General features: G+C 39.7%; 1 protein-coding gene across 1 annotated transcript in view; it reads left to right on the top strand.

The window, feature by feature from the left end:
* The window catches only part of SAMD7 (sterile alpha motif domain containing 7), a 23,046-nt gene extending 10,135 nt beyond the window's left edge, over positions 1–12,911 (top strand). The window contains exons 2-9 of the mRNA XM_088523953.1: positions 6,250–6,353; positions 7,080–7,206; positions 7,336–7,472; positions 7,805–7,883; positions 9,223–9,902; positions 10,770–10,891; positions 11,690–11,800; positions 12,639–12,911. Coding sequence (XP_088380079.1) covers positions 6,251–6,353; positions 7,080–7,206; positions 7,336–7,472; positions 7,805–7,883; positions 9,223–9,902; positions 10,770–10,891; positions 11,690–11,800; positions 12,639–12,911 — 1,632 coding nt within the window. The 5' untranslated portion in view covers position 6,250. The remainder of the gene's footprint in view (positions 1–6,249; positions 6,354–7,079; positions 7,207–7,335; positions 7,473–7,804; positions 7,884–9,222; positions 9,903–10,769; positions 10,892–11,689; positions 11,801–12,638) is intronic.

The raw sequence follows: 12,911 nt of genomic DNA, 5'->3' as shown, positions 1-12,911 counted from the left end.
GAACATTCAGTAGAGGTTTTCTAGACTGAAAATCTTAGCCTGTGAAGTTAAAGTGTTGTTAAATAAAAATAATTTCAGTCTTTCTAAAGCCTTTTCCTCTTTCCACTGTCTGGTTTCTTTTGGCACTGACAGTACTGTCATTTGCACTAGTTCTTAAGTTAGTCCAAAAAAAGACAAATATCCCCCTAAAATTCAACTGGATTTCATCTGAAAATTCCAGCCTCACTTCCCAGTCACTAGAAGGCTTTCCATTCCATGATTTCCACTTCCAGTATTCAAAAAATTAAAAATGAAAAAAAAAACTTCTCCTTTATCCTTTAATTATATGTTAAAATATATAAAATGCAGAGTTTGGTTTCTATTTAGCTGATCCCACTTACATCACACTCTGCAATCTTTAGGTTTCTAAAAGAACTAAAGACATAATGATAATATTCCAGACAGAAGAAGCCAAAGTTCATCACTAATTATGAAATAAATCTTCAAGGGAAACAAACGACAGCATGCTTTTATCTCCATGTACCCTATCCACATAATACAGCAACTCAATTCTTGTAACCAGCTTGGCCACGTACCGCTCTGTCAGGAGATAGGGTGGCTGCAGAATATTATACAGAAACGTGCACGCACGCACATTTGCTCAAAGAACAGCATTTTTCCTTAGTTCTTGCATAAATTATTCCCTTCAGGTTTGTAAAAAGCAATAGTTAAAGCATTCGGTGTGCACACCAACCCCTCTGCTCAGTCCCAGGGGTCCTGCTGCACCTCTGGGTGCTGTCACAAATGCAACTGAATATTAACAGCACTACAGATTTGCAGAGAAGAATCTCAGCACTGGGCTGAGAGGGAGAAGAGCTAAGCTCAACTCCCACCTCAGCTACGTGCTCTTGAGCATCTAGATCTCTCCAGTGCCACATCAAATGACAGAAAGACTGCTGCTTTGCTCCTCCACCATCTGTCTGTCTCACCTAGCAGGCTTCTGGGGCTCCTACTCTGTGCTTAGGCTCAGCACAACACATCTCCACCTTTGCTTTATGTCAGTGCATAAAGCTGGTGGTTGCCTTAGTAGCACGCAGAAACAAGAGTTTACCCTTGGCCCCCAGATTTCAGTTGGAACAAGATGAATTCTTGTAATCACCTTAATTTAGTTACTGAGGGACTGAATTTGCTAATACTAGGCCTTGATTTCTTCCTGAGAATTGTATGTTTAAACCAAATATGAATAAGATGCAGCTTCCAGTCTTAACAATTAGGTAGTTCAGTAATGAGAAGACATCCACATCTTTTCAGTGTAAGGGTATGCAACGCAAATTCTACTGGCTGACACACACAGTATAAATATAGTTATTTTCCTTTCTTGAGGGAATGTATCGTTCTCAATCCAGTTTTAGGATTACACTCTAATCTCAGTCTCAGAGCAGTCTGCACCCACGTATCTAGGATTAGAATTCAGCCATACGGCCTCTCCGATGGTACCTTACCCCAGTTAAGATGACATACTTCGTGCTCCTGTGTAGGTATAACTGTGTTCTTGCTTTCCAACAGTCATTCATTCTGTTGACTGTAAGTTCTTGAACAAGTATAATCTTTGGCTTTAGGACTTCCAGTATAGCTTCAGGACAAGAACCCTTGATATTATAGTAAACAATATTAGAATACTAAAAATAGTGGAATATTTGTTTATCCTTTAAAACATCACCTAGTTTCTGAAGTAATCAGGAGTTTTTCTGAACTTTTTATAAAAAGGAAATGAAAAATTAAATGGGACTATGCATTCTTTTCCTCATATATCTTACTCAGAAACATGTATACATGATCATGTTATATGTATATGTTTAACTGACTTCACTGACATAAATTTACTTGAACATCTTAAACAATATTCAGCTTCTTAAAATGATTCTGTGAAGCTACTGTAAACCTAAATAGAATGTTATCTTTAAAAATCCTAATTACCTATGTACTATTAATTATGGACATCTTAATGTATTTAACAAAAAAATAGGTCTTCCAAGTCTATTTTAAACATAAGATGATCTGTATTTTGCCAAAATGAATGAATAAATAGCACGGAACTGTTACAGACATTTTGAAATTGCATATAGCATGATTAGATTTGCAAATGCTTTTGTTTCACCAAGTTTGTCTTGTAACTTCTCATCTAATAAATTGAGACAGAATTAGTACTGGGTGAGTAGTTCTGCCTGCTGCCAAGAAGGGTTTGCTAAGGGTAAGACTCTAAAGGTAGAGATTAACTTGTCTTCATCCCTGTAATGTGCTGTACAGCCAGGATTTGTGCAATAGGATCAAAGACGAGCCATATATGAACGTAACGCTGGACAGCTGGTGTGTATGATTTCATACGTGCCCTGCTACAAGATTTTGAGTTCCACTCAAATCCCAGCTAATATATGTATCAGGAGTATACTTTCCCTATTCTCTCAGAGATCTTTTTCACAGATGTTGGTTTTTAATATGCTAATTATTATGAAAATAGTATTTACCTTAAATATCTAATTTTGATCTGCAAATCAGAGCCCAAGCTAATTTTTGAGTAGCCCAAAAAAGAATTTTTGTGCATGTAAGTAACATAAGTCAGTTAATCAAGACCAGTATCTTCTTCTGACATAAGGTCACATACTATTCTTAGTATTAGGCTATTAAGCTAAATATTTGTCCAAGTTGATATATTCCATATTTCTTTTGAAGTGAAACAACCAATGCAGACAGCATATTTAGCCAGATACTATGTACAAAATATGTCCATTGAGCAAAATTTACATCACTGATATTCTAAAGTTCAGCTTTGGGAAGCAGATTCAAATTTCAGATGAAATGTGATTTTTTTTTTACCTGATTTTGCCAGAAATATCAAATTGCTTGTTAACATACATCTGAAAAAAAAAAAAAAGACAAGTTAGATACCACAGCAACAAAAACTAGAATAACTTGGCAGAGTGAAACCTTATTAAGGAATCAAACCCTCGTTCTCACGATGATTCAAAACCTGGGCCAGTGGAAGTGACAGCATTAGTGGAAGAAGATACCACTGAACATTTAAGTCATGTTATTCCATCACTTTTTCAGTACTATAGTATGCTTGTTCTATACCAAATCAATAGACAACCTAGTCTATCTCTTTGCAAGCAATGTTACTTATGCAATGTTGTATAAAGTGATGCTCTACGGATCGTAGTATTTCTTTAGTCGTTGAACAGATAATGATCTATCTATACATACAGATCAACTGCACTATGTATGCTGCTGCATAGGGAACTCTATTTTCAATGGAATTGCCAGCAATTAAGAGAAAACTTTACTTCTCAAGAGGAAGCTTGAAGGAAAGGTGTGAAATAGACTCTACTTCAGTTCTTAATGGACAAGAGACTCTCTGCCAACAAGACAGTATAATATATCTTACATCCAAGACTACATTAACAAAAACCCTTACTGGTTTTGAGAATCACTCAGACTACATAATAACAACGCAGTGACATACTAATGGTTTCTAATCACAGTTACTGACAGCTGCTGACAAGTGACTGTCAAACAGGCTGGGTAAATCTGATCCCAAAGTGAGGTGATGAATTTGGGTCACACTAAACAAGGCCTCTCTCACGAGCTCTTCCATGATTCTACCCTTTGAAGTTGTATTAGATAATGTTTAGTCTTAGGTGTGATTTTATGGGGAGATTGGAGGTGATACTATTACAGCGAAGGTGTAAAGGTTCTAGTAGGCCTGAAAAAGAGAAGTGTCTTTTACTTGAATAACTTATTGCAACACAGGGACAGCTTCCACAGAACAAAGTGAGTTCATGACTGAAACAGGAGACTAGAGCTTTCTAGCAGCTCCTAAAAACAAAAACAATACAGTTTTCCAGTCATCTGACAAAATTTATTAATGTTTACATTTTTTTGTTTTTCCCATTTATTGAAATTGAAATAGGAAAAAGCTTCCTATTTTCTCCACCTATTTCTGTGTGCTATGGCTGCTTGCTTTGCAACTTCACATTCCCCACCCCAGTGCTCCAGGAACAAAAACGTTTAGTAGCTGCAGCTTTGTTTTCTGAAGCATCCAGAACAGGTCACTCTTCCACCTAAATGAGTCACATGGTATGGCAATTACCACCTCCCCAGTTGCCAGGCGTTTTTTGAGCTGCTGTAAAGTTTAGTTCAGTGCTAAATCGCTTTAGTATTGAGCTTTAAAATGCTTTAGCAGCTCAGAAGCACTTTGCCAGCTCAAATGCTCTTCATGAAGTGCCCCTCATCCTAAACCGCTTTAAGACTAAAGCATCCTAAAAAGACAACAAATGGAAATGTGTCCAACAGCACGTGTTCAGAGACATATGTCCAGAAGTGAAGGATAGAGTGCTGTTCCTCGGGGACCTGAGAGGGCTGCCTGCTACCAAGAAGGCCACAATCTTGGCCAAAACAGAATCTAGCATTTCCACCTTCTGGAAATGTAAAGAATTGTTTATTTTGAGCAGACACCAGTGTTTTTTGGCCCAAGTATGACTTCTATCCTCAGTCTGAATGGCTGAAGTGACTAACTTGCCTGCTTTTCAGAAAACTCACTTTGGGGCTCAGGCCAGTTATATGCACCAAGACAACAGTCAGGCCCTGAAGCACATGGATTGGATTGATTAAAGTGTTTGCAACTCATCTATAGGTCAAATGCAATAAAAGGAGGTCTAAGAGGGAGAAAATAGTATAAAAAATGAAAACATGTTTTAGTCTGCAAAGCAAGCAAGTTTGGCATAATTGTGAAAATACACAAGAAATAGATCTGAGTGAAAGACAGCTAACGGAATTCCCCATGACGGCTGGCATTTTAATTTATTAGCATCAACACAACATGCTAAGAAAAAAAAAAAGAAAACGATTAGTAAGCCATAAAGAGTGAAACCATCTAAAGGGCTGCCTGTTTTTGGTCATTTCCATTTTAGAGATGACATCTTTGCAGAGCGATCAGTAGCCCAAAATGGGAGGCAGCTGCTGTCTGGGAGTTTGTCAGTGACAGCTTCTCTGCCCCGAGATTCACTTCAGCAGACAGGAGCCTGTTCCCCGTCGCAGCACAGCCATTCCTTTGGTTCTGCAGTTTTCCTCCTCATTGACTCCTGTTTGCTGTCTTTATGGAAAGGCTCCTCCAGGCACGATTCACTTGGGCTCTCTGGTTTTGGTAAACTCTCTGTCATTTTCTCCCTGTATTTGCAAGGTACCTCTCTGTTATCTATACAGGCACCAAAGAGAACTCAATGAACTCTCTATCTACAGGATGTGCACACTTGAGCATTATGTCTTTCATCTTTCAAAAGAGAGAAACAATCCCGTTCAAAGCTAAGGAGGGGAAGAAATTCAACTCTCTAAATTCAATTTACCTTTAGAAATTAATTCTTATGCAAAAAGGTCTAAGATGAATGTGAGGTGCCCTTGCTGCCATTAGAATAAGCCCTCCAGAAACCCTTCAGTTTAAACCATTCCCCACAGGACAGCTTTTTAGCATCCAGGCTGTGACTTAAAGGTTTAATTTGTGTCATAACCTGCCTCTACAAAGAACCCTGCTGTAGGTCATTCCCCAAAATTCTGGGCAGGGTCTTACTCATTTGCCTGGTACCAGGATTGTTTTTAATCTAGCCACCTGCTTCTTTGGACAGACTTGGAAATCCTGATGCAATCCACATCAACAATACAGCTATACATTTGTAGTACGTTAGCTTTTGCTAGATTCCTGCTGGTCATCTGGCTTTATTTACCTGTACATATGTGGATAATTAAATTTATCACTACAAAGCATCTTCTTACAAATTTTTCACTTCACTAAACAGTCTTAAGGAAATTATTTCATCTGGAACATCTTATTTCTGCCCTTTATTTTTATATGCTTAATCTACTATAGAGTAGAGAGGGCTCAAAACTATTACAATTCCGAAATCAAGTTGTTTATTCCTGAGTATGAGTTCATGTCGGTGTTCTCAGGGCTGCTGTGATAAATGACTTGGGACAGCTGATACTTCACAAGTCTCCTCACTTGGCCTGCACAATAAGATCCGAAGACACAGAGCAGCTCAATATAAAATTGAAACTGTTTTTTTTGTCCTAAGAACTAAATATATTCCATACAATAACCAGTAGTGCCCACAAGCCTTGAGGGTCACAGCTGCAGCTGGCACAAGATACCTGCTTATCTAAGAAGTAACTTGTATAACCTGGGCTGTTCAATGTCTTACAGTTGTCACTGTCTCCTTACAGCATGACTCCACGGGATCACATGAGAAAAATGTCCATACTGGGGGAGCAAGGAACACTAGAAGAAAAACATTTATACCGATTAGCAAGTGGCATGGCAGCAGGAGGTAAGCAGGGAAAACTCTAACTGCACATTTGTTTATAAGATTGCCAACATCTATGTAAAACATGAGAAACAACCTGCAACAGGTTTAACGTCTTTAAAAAGGCACCTCAAGCTTTACGAATAACTGGAGAAATACGGTCTGTTAAGGCCACTATAAGTTAACATGGGGAATTCTTGGTATTCAGAAATTGTTCAAGAGAGGATAAGCATCTGGAAGAGCAACCCTGGCCACAGAGGATTTCTGCAGCAAAAGCCACAGTTGGACATTATGAGGCTCTTACTCACAACTACAGGTTGCTTTTCTTGGACTTGCTAGTGCAGGTCCCAGCTAATAAGATTTTTTTTTTATTAAATTCTGTTCGAAACAAAAAAACGCCTCAAGCAGAGAACTTAATATTCACGACTATTCTGTTCAATAGTGATATATGAATCATCACTGACTGTAAATTGGCCTTTCACTCATTCGGCTGTGCATATCCTGTTTATTTTAGCTGCAGTTTGATTGTATAAATCTCTATTATTTAAACAACATAGTTAAGGCAGGTGTAAATGAAGTCTTTTTTTAGTTGTTGCTATAAAAAAGAATGATTTGCTAACTCATAAGCACTAAAATGGTGGTATTTGAGGAAGAAAAAACACCGAGTTTTTTCTGGTAAATTTGTACTGTGGGCAGAATCACTTTCTACTTTACTACATTCACAACAGAACTGTATCTGCTTTGTGTCAGAACTGCGGCAGCGGCAAGAGATGCTAATGAGAAACCAGCTGATGGCTGTGAACCCTCAGCTAATGGGCACAGGCCAGCAGAGAATGCAGGCGATTCCCTCTCAGTTTGAGCCTCGCTTGGTAGACAGGTATTTTCCACCACTTCTCTATTATCATAGCGCAGTTAAAGAATGACTGCTCATGTGGTATATAAAGATTTTATATTATTAATAACTAAACAATGTATTTTGCATGTCTGATTTTTTTTTTCTCTTTAGAGATCTGTTACCTTCAACTGAAATGATGGCAGCAGCTGACCCGAGACAGATGCACATGGCCTCGCAGCTGGGAGCCGCGGTCCCGCAGCACACAAACGTGCCAACCATCCTGTCCAACCGCGTGTACCCAGGCCCAGGTAAGGCAGCACCGTCTGCATCCTGCAAAGTGCCTGCACGCCACTGAGAAAGTGAACAGCTCCTGACAGGGTTTTATCAGTTTATCAGTACAGTCAATAGATATCTTTTATTAATTTCTTCTGTAGTCTGACTAAAAAGACACAATCTGCCTACCAGAGATTCTAACCAGTTTAAAATTAAAGATACTCACCTAACTTTCATTAAGTACACTGATTTCCAGAGAAACACATAGTTCATGTCTGTAAGAGAATTTCAGAATGTCTATTCATTGCTGCTAGGTTTCTGCATTTGCTAGAAGAATTTTAAAGTATTTTTTCCTCCTCCTTTTAAGGATATAGCTTTCTCCAGCCAGAATCTATGGAAGCTGTGGCCAGGAGGCAGGAACTGGTTCAAAAACAAAATATTGCCAGGTAATTCACTGTACGCTTTCCTCTGAGGTACAGGGATGGTTAAGTCACAGACTTGCAGTTTCTTTAATTTAGAGTGGTTGAAATACATTCTTAAATGACCCAGAACAGTGAAGCAAAGCCTGGTACCATTGAACTTGCTGTTCTCCTTTATTCTGCTTTTAGGTTTAAAATGATTTAAGGGAAAAAAAAATCACTTAAAGAAACAAACTACACACTTCACACCTAGCTCCTGCACCCTGGATCCAAACACCCTGAAATTGCAAAAGGTCTGGAATGGATTCAGATTTTAAAACTGTATCCTACCACACACAATGTTTTGAACCTCTACGGCTGGACCCTGGGGATGACTGGAAATGCCTCCACCCTTCTGTGGGTGAGCAGGTTTCCTAGTTTAACCAAACAGTCTTGGTGTTAGGATGACTTAAAAGGGGTCTGGTGAATTGTACCAATTTCAGTGTAATCAGCAGCTGGTTAAACAATCACTATTGCCCTCTCTCACAGACATATCACTTAAGTGTCACTGAAAACGCCTTACAGCAAAGGCAGGCAGACCCTCCTCCAGCTTGTGCCTGGCAGAACAGCTCCATTTACTCAGCTCTCAGCTCCACCAGAGCTGTGACCTAGAGCTATAGCTTTCTGTTTGGTCATTCAATTGGCTCCAAGGAAAGCTGAAGCCAGTAAAGTTTGGTACAACAGAGACAGACTGCTCCTACAGTCTGCGTCTCACTGGCAAACCCTCCTGTGCCTGGCGAGGAGGCTGGCACACAGCCTGCATCCTCCTGCCGGAGGGTGATCAGCGGAGTATTCAGCACCAGACACTCATCTCTCTATGCTCTAGGTCCCAGACACCACGAGGAACTCATTCGTGTGAGCTTGCTCTGGGTACATACACAAGTTCCACAGATAATATATTTTGAGTTAACATTTACAGTAACACTGCCATTTTGCATTTTTCTATATAATTTACTGATTAACGATGTAAGTCTCTTGTTTTCTTTAGCCTTTGTGACACTAGAGACAATTCTTCCAATCTGAAGAGAACACCATGACTGCAAATGTGTATAAATAACATTTTTGTCTGAAACATTAACCAGTCATCACAAAGAATATGTATTTTTTCATCTTTTTAGCTTGTTCTGTTTATTTGAAAACACATTAAATATAGCCAGGCTTGCCATTGCCTCTGCTGTGTTTGTGAGTTCTCACACACAGTGATGAGATGGAAGGAAAGCACTACTCTTATCTAGTCAATTGTCTTAATTTTAATCTGCCACTGGAGAAAAAGATATGATGAGGGAAGTGAGCTGCCCTGACTGCTTGTGCTCTGCGTCTTTCTTAGGATGGAAATGGAGATGAACGCTATTTTTCAGCAAAAAGAAATGGAGAAAGCTCATCGGAAAGGGTTACTGGGCCTGGAAGCACCTTTCCTTTACCACGGAATGCCAGCTACTCCTATTGCTTTCCGTGGCAGACAAAGGCTACCTGAAAGCCACCTTCCCAGTGACTTGTATGTGCATCGTACCACCCTTGATGAAATTCATGGCAACACTATGCTCATGGCAACTAGCCCATACCCGCCAGTCAGCAGTCTGCAAAGGGAGAGGAGCCGTCGGCCAGGGAGAAGAGCTGGGAATCACAAAACGGCAGAATGCAACACCAACGGCACCAAGAACCAAGCTGAAGACAAGACCTCAGATCCTGCTTCTGCTGCAGCAGATGATGAGAAGGACGACAAGAAAGAAGCAGAGGTGGAGACACCAAACAAGCACGAACAAAGCAAAAACCAGAGTGAGGCATCTGCAATTTCCAAAAACTGTAAAGAGTTTGAACAGGGCTTGAGAAAAAACTGCGCTACCCATGAAATACCTACTGAGACCAGCAGCTGCAACAACACAAATGAGAAGGATTCTAGTAACTCTTGTGCTGCATTTGACGACAAGTACATGTACCATTCTGCACTCCCATTCTCAGCATTACCATATGGATTCCCGGTACCCAGCAACCCATTACTACCTTCAGGTTTGTCAAGTCTCCAAACTAGTTTGAGTGACATCTTGATACTGTTTATTTTTATTGATTTGCTCTCTTATTTCTTCCCTTTGCTTTAAGCACATTTCATGTTACGATATAGTCACGGAAATCAAATTGGGAGTTCATGTGCTGCAAACAGTAAAGACCAGAGAGATCCCAGTCAGCAAAGCAGTGGTTTCCCTGCTGGCATAAAGGAAGTTTCAGTATATTAAGTAGCCCTTTCAGTCTTTCAAAGGTCTCTCCAGCCACCACTCAAGAATCATGTTTTTCTAAACGTTTTCAGTTATCGTTAAATGCACTGATGGATGGGATATTTGTTCAGGATCACCTACCAAAGACATACTGTATCGCTGAAAAACAAATAATGTACTCTAAACATTCACTTCTCTGCAAAAGGCATTCCAGTTAAAATAAATAAAACTGCTGAATAAAATTGTGAGCTAGTCTCTCCCTTCTGCCCTTTTCTACAAGTATTTCTAGTTGGCACAAGGTACTATGGCCTAACATAGTTCTGTTCTATTGGAATTTTCATTAGATGAAAATAACAGTAAGGTACAAAGAATCAAAAGCATTGGTTAATGTACCTGTTAGAGAAAATACTGCACTGAGATTGGTATTCGTAATGACTGGTATGTACAGTACCATGAGTAAACAAAAGAAGCCAGTAAAGACAATCCAAAGAAAGCCCTGCAGAATCAGTTACAACTGATCACCAAGTGACTTTAGTGTCTGTTAGTGCCAGCGTTGTTAATGTAAGAACTTCTCTAGAACTATACAAATTCTTATGTTGACAATGTTTTCCTATTGATTTGCCAAGCACAGTGCTACAAACATTTCTGTGTTTTCTCCTCAAAGGAGCACACGGCCTGATCCTGAATGGAGAGGACATTTCTTCCATTGAGGACATTCGCAAGTGGACGACTGACGACGTGTACAACTTCATCATTAGCCTTCCAGGCTGTTCGGATTATGCCCAGGTGACTACAAACATTCATCAGAGCTACAACTGCAGGTCTTTAGGACCTTCTAGATTTAATGGCCACCTGGTAAATTTTATGTAGCAGAACTTGTTTGTACCTGTTACACACCTGGCAGTAGTTTTAATTATGCTTCAACATACGAAGCCGCTTGCAGCCATAATGGAAGAGCCAGTCCCTGGCTCAAACAGTTGCAGTTCAGGTTACTACTTTTCAGCACAGTGCTGCAGTCTGCAGTCTTTGGTCATCACATACATCAAGATTATCAGCATAGCAATGGTAGAAGAAAAGTATTTTTCATCTTGCACTCCACACGCCCTGCACAATTTATATACAGATGAAAGCAATTCTGCATTCTTGTGATATAGGTATAACCTGCTTACCCTCCTAAGCACTTTAGAGCATTATTCCATTTTAAAAATGAAGTATTTCATTTTTAAAAATGAAGTAATGTAAGCAAGAAGTCAAAATTCTGTATATCCCTGGGAAAGATTTAGTCAGATGAACCCATTCTTCCATTGATAGCAGGCTGATCGCTGTTCTTAAATTAAAAAATTAAATAACATCACAGCATTACAAAGCTCGGACTTGCTGAGAGCAAGTACATGAGTACAGGCAGTGATGTCCATTCACCCAAAAAAGAGACAGCACACTGCAGTTAAGAGATGAGTTTGAAGATAAAATACTTTCAAAATATGACTTGCCCCTTTTGTTGTCTGTGTCTCAGGATTAAGTATAAAGTATGAATACTGAAATCTGTTTCAGCAGACCACAATGTTCATTTTATTTTTTTATAAGATATTTAAAGACCACGCTATAGATGGAGAAACCCTTCCACTTCTAACAGAGGAACATCTCTTGGACACAATGGGCTTAAAACTTGGGCCAGCACTGAAAATCCGCTCTCAGGTACGATCATGAAATGCACTGAAATGGGAAGTCATAGAGATATGAACGAGTAGTTTCCAAACTAAATCATGTTTTTTTCACTGAGAAAATAATTACAGTAATACTAGGGGAGAAAGATTTCCATCACTACAGAAGAGTAGTGTAACTCCAGTATGGTTTGCTTTTGTCTTACAGTAATATGTAGAGAGACACTAAAAGAGAAGTTATGGTTTACAGTTTGAGAAATACTTAAATCGGAGTTAGAATGCAACAGGCCTGGAGACTAGAAGTTAGAAACGGGAAAGGTGTTTGCTGGATTAACTCAGTTTTGACCCTCCTCCCTTCCCAGTTTGTAGGAACAACTCTGTTGTATACTTGCTTTTGCTTCAACCTATCCTTCAAAACGCATCCCACATAAGTTTCTATAAGCTTTCTGGGAATATTATCTTACACATTTCACAGACAGGCAGTTGGCCTTTGTTGAAAACTTTCTGCTCTTAATTTCATCCAAAAATACCAACTTGCTGTATATTTCTACTGCCTGCCTGCTTCTTTTTCCTTTAACCCCTAGCTCTCTCTCACTCCTCTTTCACTAAAAACAGCTTCCCTGCTCTCGGGTGACACTTCTCCTCCCTCCCATGGGTGCTGCAGCATCTAGAGGGTAAGGAGGAGGCTGCCTTCAGGACTCAGCACACTGAGCCCTTTCCCAGATAGGCTATGTTGAGCACTGCCCAACCTCTGCCACAAAAACCTGTGCAAAACAGGCAATAGAGGAAATTGAAAAAAAAAAATCTGCACTTTTGCTAAGCACTAATTATCTAAAGAAGCAATTGCTATAATTCTGTTTTTGTCTTTAAAGGTGTCTCGACGCCTGGGCAATGTGTTCTACATGATGAATCTTCCTCTGTCCATGACCCTGCCACCTGCTCCAGGCAAATCCTCCGATCAACCTTCTGACATGGCCTCCCCTCTTCACTGTAACAGCAGTGGGGATGCACTGGATAGTCCCTGCTCTCAGGACCCAGAAACTTCAAAAACAGCGGAACCAATTGTTTCAGATGGCAGAGAAAATTCATGTGACACAGCTGGAAATCAGGCTGACTTCCAGATGATCAGTTTTCAGAAGAGTTGA

Source organism: Tinamus guttatus, unplaced genomic scaffold (assembly GCF_059628265.1).
Source record: "Tinamus guttatus ecotype Peru unplaced genomic scaffold, ASM5962826v1 Tinamus_guttatus_pri_ptg000198l, whole genome shotgun sequence".
Taxonomy (NCBI): Eukaryota; Metazoa; Chordata; class Aves; order Tinamiformes; family Tinamidae; genus Tinamus; species Tinamus guttatus.
The sequence above is the reverse complement of the archived record's forward strand: the minus strand, read 5'-3'. Positions and strand labels throughout refer to the sequence as shown.